General features: G+C 53.2%; 1 protein-coding gene across 2 annotated transcripts in view; it reads right to left on the bottom strand.

Annotated features, from left to right (window-relative positions):
- The window catches only part of KDM2A (lysine demethylase 2A), a 37320-nt gene that overhangs the window by 10493 nt on the left and 12930 nt on the right, over positions 1-13897 (bottom strand). The window contains exons 4-13 of one of the 2 annotated variants that reach the window (XM_051776556.1): positions 11430-11568; positions 10643-10721; positions 9410-9456; positions 8932-9110; positions 8072-8178; positions 7660-7753; positions 7009-7162; positions 5904-6019; positions 5297-5423; positions 4039-4460 (exon numbers count right to left, since the gene is read on the bottom strand). In XM_051776556.1, coding sequence (XP_051632516.1) covers positions 4039-4460; positions 5297-5423; positions 5904-6019; positions 7009-7162; positions 7660-7753; positions 8072-8178; positions 8932-9110; positions 9410-9456; positions 10643-10721; positions 11430-11568 — 1464 coding nt within the window. Of the gene's footprint in view, positions 1-727; positions 871-4038; positions 4461-5296; positions 5424-5903; positions 6020-7008; positions 7163-7659; positions 7754-8071; positions 8179-8931; positions 9111-9409; positions 9457-10642; positions 10722-11429; positions 11569-13897 lie in introns of those variants that run through there. The other variant, XM_051776567.1, reaches the window with a different exon arrangement.

Raw genomic sequence — 13897 nt, 5'->3', positions numbered from 1 at the left:
TCACCCTGCTCTTTCCGGCCTCCTCGCCCTCCCCCAGCGCAGACCCCTCCCCACCAAATCTGCCCGTTGCAAAGGTGCTTTATTTACTTGACGTTGCCATGGCTACACAGGCAGGAGCCTCCTGCCGGCATCCCGGCGGGCGGTGCTTCCTGCTGCCAGGCAGGGCCAGGGCAGGGGGTGCCCGGCGTGCCCCCCACCCGGTTTTTCCGGGTGTCTCAGGAGGCAGGAAGCCGCAGCCTTCCATCGGCTGCCCGGCAGCGCAGCGTGCTGCCTCCAGACCTTCCGCCTCCCCAGGAGCACATGCCGCGAGGAAAGGTCAGGGCTGGGGGCTCGCACACGGACATCCGCGTGGGCACCGAACCGCGGCGTCCCCCCTGCCCGGGGCTCCGCGGCGGCTCAGGCACGTTTCCAGCCGGAGAGCCAAGGGGCTGGGGGGGACTCTCGGGTCCTGCGGCTCCATCTGGCTCGGAGCCGGGGTGGGCGAGAGCCCACTCGTCCCCTGTGCCCCCTCGGCGCTGTAGCCGCGAGGACGCGGCGGAGGGGACCGTGTGAGCACCGCGGCCGGAGCGGCGAGCGCGCCCCGGGGAAGGGGAAGGGAGAGGTGAGCCCAAGCACCAGCCAGAGACACCCCCAGGGAATCAGGGGTCCCACCGCAGTCCCCTCCCACCCTGCCTGGGACCGGAGCGTCCCCGCGTCCCCTCCCCACGAGCATTGCCAGCTGCCTGACCTTGCGCCTCTGAAGCTGCCGAGACTCTGGGGTGAAGTTTGCCGAGCCCTCTTTGTTTCGGTGCCCGCACTGCGAGGGCTGGGGCCCCCCACCCTCTCCCCGGACACCGCCGGGGGCTGGCTCAGACCCCGGCCGGACCCCCGGTGTTCGGGGACATGGCTGGGGGAGCAGCTGCGCCCTCCGCCCCGAGCGCCCCCGGCTCCCCCCCGCCTCCGGCAGCCGCACCGGCGGCCGCGTGCTCCTCCCGAGCCCTTGGGCAGCGGCGGCGGCAGCTTCCTGAGCCGGAGACAATGCTGCTGCGTCACCCACATGCGGTTCCCAGCAATGCTTTGCAACGGGAAGATGGCAGAAGAAAAAGCGAGCGAGGGAGCGGAGGGCAGAGCCGCGCTGCTGCAGCGCCGGGAGGGGCCGGGACGGCGGGGATTGGCGCAGGGTCCGGGCGGCGCTGCCCACCGGCCTCCCCGGGCTCCCTCCCTCCGCCGCCGCAATCCGAGATGCCGGGGCCAGGCTCCCCGGGGCCGGGGACAGCGTGGCGGAGAGCCCTCACCGCGTCCCGCTCACGCCCAGCCGCCCCGACGCCTTTCTTTTGTCTGCTCCGAGCCGGGTTTTGGATCTGGGAGACCCCAGTGGGGTGAGCGGGGTTTTGGAATGTAGGCAAAGGGTCGTCCCCCTTGCAGCCCCCTCCAGGGACTGCACCCCGTACTCTCCCGACCTGGATGGATGAATCGTCCCTGGGAAACATCCGGCCAGCCAAGTTTGGGAGCACCCGTATTCCCAAAGGCACACCGGGGACCAAACCACTAGAGGGGGACAGATCCATGCCGGGCGATCAAGGTGTCCTCAGTCAGCCCCAGCTCCCCGAGACCCCCACCCCCACCCCCAGCTACACACTGCAATTAAAATGGAGGAAACTCCTGAAATAAAGCAAAACAGCGGCTGCTCCCACTCCTGATATATCCAAAGCATCTGCAGGTAACTACAGCTTTGTGTTTCCAGGAAGCCAGTCACATCCCGACCTGGGTCCAGACTGTCACCACCTGAACTGCCAATGCCACCCTTGGGTCCTCGTGGCCCACAAGCCCAAGTGCTGTGTGTGTGACCAGTGCTGCCATCCCACCTCTCAGAAAGGGAGACCTTCCTGGCACAGCTCACAGGCCACCCTCAACTTCCTCATCCATCCCTGAAGGATACAATCCCCATTCCTTACCGAGTCCTCCTGGTGTCCCATTGCCCAGCCAGGTACATGGGCAATGCCAGACCAGAGGCTTTGAGATGAGGTCCTGGAGACAGGATCACTACTTATGGGGAGGCTCTCCTTGTTTCTACAATCCTTGGTGCTCCAGCAGCTCCAAGAAGAGTCCAGATATAACCCATTCATGCCAGGCCACAGGGCTCTGGCTTCAGAATTGTCAGACCTGCTGTGCTGCCTCATGACCATCCTTCTCCTCTCAAGTCCACACCCCAGAGGAGTCAGAAAGGATGGACAGGAACAGCCAAAAGACAACAGGACGTCTCAGAAATTCCCTCTTTAACAGTGATTCCTCCAACGACCCCATGATCAGGATTTTCAGACAATCCCTCCTGCCACAGAGCTGGAAGCACATCTTTGTCACATCCAAAGTGCCACGTCCCACCATGTGACGCTCCAGGCTCAACTCATGACAGGATACATACTTTTCCACATGACCCAACTTAGACAGACCCCAAAATCGTGATCACTACACAAGAGGCTGTGGGACAAGGCAGCATTTTCCTGCTCCATGCCTGCTACCCTCTGCCTGGGGACACTGGATAGAAGAGGGTGGCAGGAAGCGTGGCAGGACATCTGATCTGAGGGGCAGATCAAGGATGTCTGGGTGAGAAAACACCACATTCTGACCCTGGGGAGCACAGACCAAAGTGGGTTTTTTCCCCCAACAGTCCTTGGCCACATCCCAGGTCCATAAATGACCTTACCTGGTGCCACAAGGACAAGAACACCAGCTGCAATTGATGGCCCTAGTTAAAAGGTTTAGCTAGAAATGTCTTAGCCTTTTTCAGGTTTTACAAGCCAATCTATACCAGCCAGTTCCATCACCTCTATGGAAAACAGAAGTTAGAAGAGTGGTTTGACAAACTTGTCCCACTTTCTCCAGCCACCGTAGGGTGATGACTAAGCATCTTTGTGCCTTAAGGATGCCAGTCCTGAGGGCCAGAATCCTTCTGAACCTCCAAGGACAGCCAGCTTTAAGGAGCAAATCCTCAGGGAAACTGTCTGGGACCACAGGGATTGTCACCTGCAGCTCACAACCAGACACAGGGATGGGGGGGGGGAGTCACACCAAAACCAGAGGCACAGATTCATTTGCTCCAAAATATTAACAAATTCTTTGAACAGGTCTCAAAACCCAACTGAACACCAACAACCTTGACTGCTCTGCCTTCAAAACGCCCAACACCAGCCTCCTTTTCTCAGTCCAAGGGTGAGACATGGTGCTCACAGCTTGAGCTCCTCCAGAGCATCACACAGGGGCTCAGAACCACATGTGTCACGTACTCTAAGGTCACAGCACACACAGAAGGCTTGAAAAGCCACAGGAAACCAGAAGTGCAGCCTTTAACAGCACCAACATCCAACATCCACTCCTTCAGTCAGCACAGCCCACCCTGGGACCTCAGAGCTGGATGTCAGCTTTGATACAGGCAAGCAGCTGAACAGATCACCATCAGCAAGTAGGGGAGAAAGTGGTAACTGGTTTTAGGGACTAAAATGGACCCGTGGGGAATAAAGTGAGGCTGAAGGGGCTAAAACACCAAAGCTCATGGGGTCAGCTCAACAGGTCTGGCAGACAAAGGGAAATAAAACCCCAAACAACCCTCACCGGCCTTAAAAAATTGACTCATGTTACTTCAGGTCACACCCTGGGCAAACAATCCAAAGAAAGAAGGTCAAATTCACCTGGGCAAGGACAGGGCTCCAACTGTCACGGAGTCCATAGGCAGAACTGGAAGTGAACTGCATCTCCAAGAGGCACTTTGCACTGACACCCATGATGGACCCAGCCAGGGCCCAGAGGGTCCCCAGAGGGGTCTCAGCCACGCTGGCTGGGACCGCTCACTGCTCCTGCTACCCTGACCCAAAATCCAAGGGCTGTCCCTCAGGTGTGACATCAGCCTCATGCAGAGGAAGAGGAGGACACAGCCTGCAGACACATCACCCCCTGCCCCAAGACAGGTCAGGGTCAAGCCTTTTCACTTCCAATACCACAATGAAGCAGATGCCACCTGGCATCCCTCAGGAATGCCAGTCCCTGTGGCAGCCCCAGGCCTACCTTGACGTCAGCGATGAGGGCATCCTCATCCTCGATGCCAGTGGGAACACACTTCTTGTGCAGAGGGAGCGACTCCAGCTTGTCCACAAGGCAGCGCAGCCCCTCCAGCTCGAACTGCGTCAGGTGCACCTTCCTGTTCTTGCGTGGGCTGCCCCCGGTGGGGTCCCAGGCCTGGCCGTTTTGGGAGCCCCGGCTGGAGTCGGAAGAGTCTATGGATGGGGTCTTCTTCAGACCCGGCAGGCTGCTCCGGCAGCTCCTGCCCAGTTCATCATAGTCCACATTGGCACCATTGGCGATGGGGCTGGTGAGGATGGACCGCCTCGTGACCGGCCGCCTGGGTTCCTTCCCTGCTGCGTCCTCCTCCTCGTCCTCCTCCTCCTCCTCTTCCATGTTCACCGAGTCCGAGGAGCTCAGCTCCATGTCTGCCACGATGGAGAGAGAGTGAGAGCACAGTGGGCAGGCTTTCAGCTTCTAGAGGAATCCCTCCCAGCCACAACAGATACATATGGGGACAAGGCAAGGGGAAAGGAGGGGACCCGTAGCAGCTGGAAAAGAACAGCTAAAACTCTTTCCCATTCCTGGCTTGTTTTGTGGGAATGCAAGGCAACAGATACGGAAAAACATCCCAGAGGAAAAGATAGCAACACCCTTGACTGAATTTTATGGAATCCTAGAATAGTTTGGGTTGGAAGGGACCTAAAAGGTCATCTTGTCCAACCCCTCTGCCACGGGCCCAGGCATTTTTCGCTACATCAGGCTGCTCAAAGCCCTGGCCAACCTAATTTTGCTTTGGAGGGCTTGGGATCTCCAGCCACTTGGTCCTGGGAGTGACTCAGAACCTTGATCCTGCCTTCATGACAGGAAAAACAGGATGTGGACTCACTCATGACTGTGAGGTCGCTGAGCCCTTGCAAGTAACTTTGACAGCACTTAAACCCCTGCATGTAGCAGCCCTAACCAGCAAGAGATCATTCCTGCCCCAGAGCCCACAGCACTGTGCTGGTCACTGCAACTTCCCTCCACCTCTTGTGTGACAGGCTTTGTGTGTCCCAACAAGGCCAGAAACTGGTGTGCTGGTTTTGCAGCTCTGAGGAACCTGGGCTGTCGCAGGGGCGAAGGAGGAAGCAGAAGTCTGGCTGGTTTTGGCTTCTTCCTCAGAGGAACACCCAGCCCACCACACTGCTGAGCCAGTACCCCAGCAGAAAGATGTAAGGAACCAGTCTGGCAGGGGCAAGGAAGGAATAAGGGCTGGGCTTACCCATACTGAGAGATTCCTTCTGGAAGTCCTTGGTGAGGTGTGAGCGGCTGGTGATGCAGTACACGTAACGCTCCAGCACGTACCAACACATCTCGTAATAGAAGGGGTAACGAAACTTATTTGGGACCTGCAAAACAAGGCAAGAGGGTCTGCTCAGGCCTCCTTCACCACCATTGCACTCACAGTTCTATTACTGCTGCCTCAAAGCAGAGCGATCCCCTCTGGAGATAGGAAACACGTGTCCATGTGTAACAGCATCATTCCTGCTTCTGGCAGCCTGATGGGATTCTCCTTGCAGAAGGATGTTTTCACCAGGCAGGGCACAGACCAGGCACTACTCGCTTGCCAAGCCATTAATATTTCATTTTTCTTTGTCAGGGTTGCAGCTCTTCCCCCACAGACCTTCTAATCACGAGTACCAGAGAAACTGACAGATGCCACACCCGGTTTGGCCGAGTGTCCAACACAGCCTAGGTGTGTCCTGAAGCTTCTCTGCAGGAGCTGAGCACTGCAGGCCCACATCTCCCCAAGTAACCAGCAAGAACACCCGTGTGCCTGCCTGTTTCCCCCCCCCCTTCCTGCTCCTGGCTCTCCCACAGGTCCTTACCCGCGTGCGGTCTTCAATGCTGTAGATCCGAAGCTGCATAGGGATGTTGAAGCTGTGTAAGAAGTTGCCCCCAAAAACCAGCGTGTCCATGGGAGTGTACACAGCATGGATCCAACCTAGGAGAGAAAGGAGAGTTGGAAGAATCCTGAGCAACAAGATGACGTCAAGGTCTCACAACTTCCAGTCCTTTTCCATCTCTGAGGAACTCTGCTCTTCCAAGCAGGGCTGTCAAATCTGCACCACCTACCTTCACATCACTCAGATAAGCCCACCCTGACAGTTACACCTTCATCTGTATCCAGGTTAGCTGCAAGCACAAGACTGGCTACTGACCCCTTGTCACATCAACCAGGCCTAAAAGCAGCTGGGGGCTACAATGGGACCATACAGACCCCAAGTCATACAACACCGAATTCATTTGGTCCCCTTCCATAGTTTTTTTATCATCCTGGTGTCGTTCTATATTGTTTCCTAATTGTGTTGGGGCTAAGAACATCAGCAACAATGAAAACAGTCTACCAAAGTCTGTTCCAACAATTAAAACACTCTCAAAGTAACTCAGGTTCCAGCTCTGTTATCTCCAAGGCTAAGCAATCCAGCCAAGTCCAACATTTGGGGAATTCCAGAACAGGTTTCCTTAAGGCAAAGCCACTCAGTTCAAAAGAGGTGTCAGTTGTGATAACAGGACTCAATTAAGTAAGTTGAGCAATCCCTGCTGTTTTCTGTTCCTGGTCCTGCTGAAAGCTACAACTCTCCAGAGGTGTCATGAGACACCCAGGAAGCTGAGGAGCCTGGACTAACCTTGGGCCAGCCTGTCCTCAACCTGCACTGTTCTGGGTGTCAACCCCACAGGATCTGGGAAAGCCTCCTCTGATAGTTAATCAAGTGTGATGTGAGCCAGCCACAGCTTTCCTGTCACTTGGGCTGAATCCACAATGCCATGACAGGCATATTCTGGGAGGTGGGAAGCAAGAGGACAGAGCCACATCACATCTCCTTCTCCCAGTCACCCATGAGGAAGCTAAATCCTGCCTATGTTCAGGAGTTTCAGTGTCTCACCAGAACCCTGGCCAAGGCCAGGATGCCCCTGCCCATGCTGTGGTACCTGAGGGGATGACAAAGGTGTAGCCCTGCTTGAGCTCGATGCGCTGGCACTCCGACACTCTGTCCCCAAGAAAAATGTCTCCCTGCTTCCCTGAGAGAAGCCAGTTTTCATAGAGCTCCAGGTTCTGGGGTGTAGGGGGGATCAGCCAGAAGATCTGCAAATAAAGATAACACACACATATAAGTCCTCATATAATGAACAGTTACTGACTATCCCCTGCTTCTTTCAAACATCTGAATCTCTTCCTTTCCCCTCTCTCAGAGAAATTCCCAGTAACATGTCTTCAATAGATGCCCCTCTAAAGAGGTCAAGCAGCTGAGCAAGGTCTTTCCCAACTTGACACACTGAGTGCCACAGGTAGCTTGAGCTTGGGATGCTTTTTAAGTATTTACATCAGAGTCAAGAGATGTAGAGCCCAGGAAGGACACCAGAGTGCTAAAGACAAGGAGATATTTACCTGAGTATTTCTGCCACATTAGAGCTACAACTGAACTAGAGATCAGCACCTGTCTGCCTCCACGTAACATAAGTTTAGGGTGGAAAGACCTCAATTTGCTGTCTGGGACCTGCATCCTCAGGGATTAACAGGAGAACAGACTAACATCCACTGTCCTAAAGCACCTGTAGTTGTTCCAACAGGGACTGTCCTACCTTTCCCCCTCGGTGGATGTGGTACCACACAGAAGTGCCACCAAAGTCCACATGAAAATCTGTGTAGCAGCCCTTGACACTCATCAGACAGTACCTGGTGGAAAAAAAGGTGATGGTAAGTTGAAAATGAGTGGTTATCTATGTTTTGGAGCAGACATAACACATCCAAAGGGAATGGGCCCCCTAAACCCAGGCCAATGGCTCAGAGCAGTGCCAGAAGCCACGTGATTCCCCTCCTTCCACACAGCCAACGGGCTTAAATAACTGACTGCAGTGTCCTTACAAGTGTCACCCGCAAAATAGACAGGGAGACTGTGCCTCCTGCTTCCCCCTGGTACAAACTCCTGCTCCCTTGGACAGTTCTCTTGCAAGGGATGCTTTGCTGGCTGCCACAGCTCAGGAAGTCACTTACTTCTGCACCTTGGGATACTGCATCTCCAGGATAGCATTTGTAGACTCTGTCTGACTCTCCTTCAGGTGTCTGGGCCACATATTATCAACCCAGTCAATCAAATCCACCTATGGCAGAAAGGTGGGAGATGTGAACAGAGGGAAAAGGGATACAGCAAACCCTTCTGCTAATTGCAGGTGGCAACCCCCTTTTTGTTCCCATCCCAGAGCCAGCAACTTTCCCAGTGCCACTGGGTAAATCCCACACATAAAGAATTTAGGATCAGATGTTCTGATGCCAGCACCAGGCTTACATAAAAAACATGCAGGGCAGCATCTCCTAGGGTGGGATTCAACTCCCTAAGCTTCAGGAGAGCCAGAGAACTCCAGGCTCCCTCTGCAGTTTACAGGGAGAAGTGAATGGCCCTACACAGCTGCCCCTTCCCTTCCACCATCTGCAGAGGGAGTTCAGGATGCCCATTCCATCCATCCCACCTTCCACTCTTCAGTAACTTGTTTTTCCACCACAAAACAGCTTCCTGCCCCTCTTTCAGCACACCTCCAATCCTGGTGTCCTCTGCCCTCAGAGACTTCAGCACTTGGCACCAGAAACCCTCCCTTCCACACTGCACAACCCTCTGGAGCTCCACTTCCACGTCTCCAATTGCTGACAGCTAAGGAACTCCCATCATCTCTCTGCAGAGTGACATTCCAGGGACTTGGCCATGGTCACCACAGCCTGACTGGGAGATCAGCTCCAGCAGCTTCCAGAGCACACACTCTTGAGCCCATGCAAGTTCCGAGAAGCCCCTCTCCTCCCACATTCCAGTGCCAAGAGGACCAGGGAAAGGAGATCCCTGCAGAAGGAAGAGCCATGCTCACCGTGGCAGGTCTCTGCACTAGGTTCTCCAGTTTGGTGTGGCTGAACTCCAGGCTGATGACATTGTAAAGCTTCTCCCTCTCCTCCTCTGGCGTTTCATAGTATCGCGCCCACTGTGCCATGGACATCTCGATGTCCCGCTGTGTGTTCACATCCATGACATCCACCATCCGTCGGCTCCCTGCCACAACACACACACGTCACTGCAACCGGCCCTGTGCACAATGCACCACTCAGAAGACTCCAGGAGATGAGATCCTCAGAGAAGCCACCCACACAAGTGTGATGTCTTGGCCTCTCCCAGAACTTCCACACCCACATCAAACAGAAGCTGCTTCAGGTCAAATTAGACCCAAGAAGGTGATCCCCTGGGTAAGGGCAGCTCAGGTCCAACTAGCTGCACTCTGGGGAGCCACGAGACCTCAGCTTAAACCCAAAGACTCTCCCCATTCCTCCCTACCTGCAGGAGGTGACACTTACCAACACACAGCCGCACATCATTCACGCTGAAGTCCGGATCCGGCATCCTGCAGGACAAACACCTTGCTCAGAAACCATCATGTGCTTCTGGTGCAGACCCTCCCCACCTGTAAACCAGGTATTGCACCCTGAAGGTGCTGCTTTGGGGTGTGTGCAGACCATGGCATTAGATCTGTAGGGGCTCAAGTCTGGGGTGAAACAGTGGGACAAACTTCTGGCTCAGGAAGCAGATTTGGGAATAGGATGTACCATCTCCAGAGCACAAGTCGTTGTACAGTGACTTCTGGCAAAGGAGCTAAGCGATCCCAGCCCTCGTTTTAGAGGCTGCTCGTGTGAGTTATCCCAATCCAAAGGCATAGCCAGACCAGTACATGCAGTATATTCCACTGACACAGCAGAACCACTCCAACTGTTTGTACTGGCACACTTCTCTGTACAAACACTGCTGTCACAGGCAGAACAGCCTGGCAGCCATTCGAGCAGCTCTTGACCCAGAGAAATACCCAAAAGCTCAGGAGAAATCTAGTTTCAGCCACACTCTAATCCTCAGTATCAAATCTCTGCCCTCCCAAGTCACCGAGCAGTTAAAACTGAGCCTGGCACGACTTCCTACCTAATTCACCCCAGTACAGAACATCCTGCACTGGATGAGATGTCACCCACCCATTCACAGCCAGCTGGGGGGGGTTCAGAGCAGTGCTGCTGATACTGGCTCAGAGAGTTTGTGAGGGGTCATTTATTCCTCTAATCATTGTATTAATCAACTCCCCCAAAACACTGACCCAGCTTTACACTCAAAGCTGTAAATCTCAATGAATGTACTGCAGCAGGAGAGACACAGAGCAGTTTAGAAGTTGGATAAAGCAGGCTGGAATTCTGGAAAATGCCAGAAATACTACAAATTGTTTGACTCTCTGGCAATAGATGCCTATGTTACTAGGAAAGAAACCCAGCCAGATGTTGCATCAGAGCAGCAGTGGGACTTTCCAGACATTTGGTGGAATTCTGATCACCTACAGCCAATTCAGTACTCTCATTTTCAGTCCAAACAGACTAATAAGAACGGGATAACTGAGGTGGAAGATATTTCTCTCTGCTCACTGCACATAAAGGACAGTGTGGACAGGACACAGTCATACCAGCTTGGCAGAGCCAGGATCAGATCCCACACAATGTGGGGAGATGAAGGAATTGGGCCAGAGTCACCCACCACTCTGTGCTCCCAACACTTACTTTATCCCCAGGCCGTCCGAGCTCCTGAAGATGAGAGGGTCCCTCAGGCCACCCCGCTGGATATACTCAACTGTGAAGTCTGGTGCAGGGAGACAAGAAGAGGGAAGGTTTAGGGGAGGCTCCTTCGGAGGATACACTGAGGTTAAAGCATCTCTGGAGATCTCTAGTCCAGCCCTGCTCCCAGCAAACCGACTTCTGACTTGGATCAGGCCGTTCAGGGCAGTTGAGACTTGAGAACCTCCTCCTATCTCTGTGGTCAGCTAAAGAAAACCTTGTTCCTCACTTTTTTACATTCCTTTGGAGATCCTGGAACTCCTTTGCAGCAGTTCTGGGAGCAACATGGTGTGTGCTGCTGATAAGCCTCAGACAGGCCCCCCAGGGAAGTGGGAGTTTGCTCCAACAGGGAAAACAGCTCGGATTTTGGTCCTCAGTTTCCTAGAAAGCTCACAGCCAAGCAAGAGATGCCTTGAAGAAGTTCTCCTCCCTCCAGGAAATCCCCCCAAGCCTGTGTGATGAAAAGCCATCCCACTGAGCCGTGTGCATGGTGAAAGGAAGGGGAGAGATCCCACACAGTCCTTGAATTAAACATCTCATAGACAACATGTGGCTGCAATTACAGGTGGTGACCCAGGAGAACCCTCCCATTCCTGGCTTCCATGTGTCCCAGCCAACCTGCAACGCTGCAGATCAGCTCCCTGCTCTCTGGATGAAGCAGCTGCCATGCCATTTCCCTACACACATTCCCTGGCACCAGCCCTGCTTACTGATTAGCAGCCCCAAGACAAACCTTTGCCTTCCATGAAGACCACAAAGGTGGAGTTAAATTTGTTGGTGGACAGCTTTTCCTCGAGGTCAAATGTCCTCTTCCCTTCAATTTCATCGTCGGAGATTCCATCGTCCTCGTAACGCCGCCTCATCGTGCCACGCTGAGGGGAGAACACACCTCAGGGAGTGAGGGAAGAGTTACGGACCAGGAGGAACAACCAGAGCCTCATCCCAACCCAGCACAGCTCAGCCAGGGGCCCTGGGGGAGCCTGGACTCAAAACACCACTGAAACATCAGATACGCTCTTCCTGCATCCACATTTGTGCAAGTTGGGCTGTATTGGAGAGAGAGGATCATTCCTGATGAATTCTAACACAGAAATACAGGAGGAGGGGAGAGAGTTCAGAATAACTGAGGCACAGAAAAAAAGAATCAGTTGCCCATTTTTACAGGTGCATCAGTATTTTGCTGCACTAGAGGTAAAGACACTTTGTGAATTTAAATGTCTGCCAGAACACCAAGTGATAAAGGAAGGGTTTACACTGGAGACAAAATTCTCAAGTTTTCATGTTTGGCCAGGCCTGTACATGAAAGGTGATTTATTCCCTTGTTTGTGTGGGGAGGACTAGCAGAGGGGAAGGAACCCTTTTCTTACAGGGTCTCCTAAGTCCATCTGTGTGGGGATTCCTGACAGACATCCTCTTCTGGTATTGCTGGATCTGGAAATAATTACTGTCCCCAGCTGTTGGCCACCTGGCTAGGGAGCAGCCAAGCTCTGGCAGAACCCTGCGTGGGAATGCTCCCCAAATCCCCCCCAGATAAAAGGCAACCTGCTCTGAATTAGCCAAGCTAATTTAATCCCCCCAATTAGGGATGCTCCGTATCAAGCGTGCACACCAACTGTTGAGCCAGCAGACAGCCAGGATGGGATAGGAGGTGACACAGCTGCTGTCACATCTGTGGCAGTGTCACAGCCTCAGCAACACCACTGGAACCAGCCACGGACCATGAAAGAGAAAGGACTCCCTCATACACATGCAATGCCTTAAAGAAATTCTTAAAATTAGTTAGTTTAACCAGTGCAGGAGGATGTAGGGACATTAATAAAAGGGCTTTCCACCCACCCCCAGTAACATTTAATTTTAACTGACAATTTTAAGCAGGTCCACAAGGAGTTCCCCAGCCATCAAGGCAGAGTCATTTATCCGTTGTTAACACCTCATTGACTGTGCTCGGCTTTCCAACCCCCTGAAGGACAAAAAGTGAACGACAGGGGCACAAACAGCTTATCTGCCAGGCAGGAACAACTTCTCCTGAATGGGGCACTTCAGAAAGATCCTTAAACAAGGGTCTGTCCCTCTCAGAGCTTGAATGCTCTGAGGATTAAACAATCAGGAAAAGGGATGTGTGTTTGCTGTCCTTTGTCTTAAGCCCCCCACTAAAGATGGGGAGAAAATGGGAATACTTTCTTTCCTTGATTTTAATAATACAAAGATAAAACTCTTTAATTACAGGTTTTTAGAAAGACAGAAAAACGCATTTAAAAAAAAAAACCAAACAAATGGAGGTGGCAATCAGCATAATTGACCTATTCCTGGGGAACACTTGGAATTTCACACTGGGCACTAAAAACTGGAATTCCCAAATGCCCACTCTGCTTCTAAACTGAGACTGCCTCTTCTAAGGACATGCATCAGAGCATGAAGTTAGAGATGTAGAAGTTTTATGGCTGTGTTGTATCAAAGGATGAGTCCACCTTACAAAGCACTTTTCCTTAGAAATCACAGAATCCGTTAACCCAGCGTGGTGCTCAGCTTTAAAATGAGGGCACAGAGCAGATGTAAATCCCCTTCCAGCAGGACTATCTTTTCCCTTTTCCCAATCCCAGGCAAACCTAGGATTACAGGTCCCAGCAGGCAGCTCTCTGTCACTAACTAGAGGATATGCATAATGAGGCAGAGGATTCTGGGCTCTGTAGTCCATGGTCTCACCTGCTTTGGGATCAGGTGGGTGGTGGCTCACTGCAGGACCAGGCTGCTGCTTTACCCCAGACACTCACTTTTAGGAGGAAAAGCAGCTCTTGTCTTCACTGGGTACAAAACCTCACGAGTGGGGGAAAAGGTCTGGCACAGAATTCTGGCAAGAGGAGGCTATATCCAAATCAGTCTCTCAATAACTTATATTTGGCTCCCAGGCCGGAAATCTGCACGGTATTTCAGGGCTTCTAGTTAAGTGTACCTTAACTAGGAGCAAGGTTACATTGGGCTAAAACTCAGGTAAGTCCCATTTGAGCGCAAGTCTCAGGAAACCTGGGCTGGAACACAGCTCCAGGCACAGACATGATGACCAGCCATTGTCTGTCCTTCTGGAAGTGGCACCGAGCCAGCACAGGCTCTGGACTGTGTAGAGCAGCTAATTCAACAGCAATGTGACCATGTGGCTGGGCCTGATCCCAATCCCTCTGGTGTCATAGGTGGATGCTGGAGATG

Source organism: Manacus candei, unplaced genomic scaffold (genome assembly GCF_025592945.1).
Source record: "Manacus candei isolate 608988 ecotype Guabito, Panama unplaced genomic scaffold, ASM2559294v1 h1tg000009l, whole genome shotgun sequence".
Taxonomy (NCBI): domain Eukaryota; kingdom Metazoa; phylum Chordata; class Aves; order Passeriformes; family Pipridae; genus Manacus; species Manacus candei.
The sequence above is the reverse complement of the archived record's forward strand: the minus strand, read 5'-3'. Positions and strand labels throughout refer to the sequence as shown.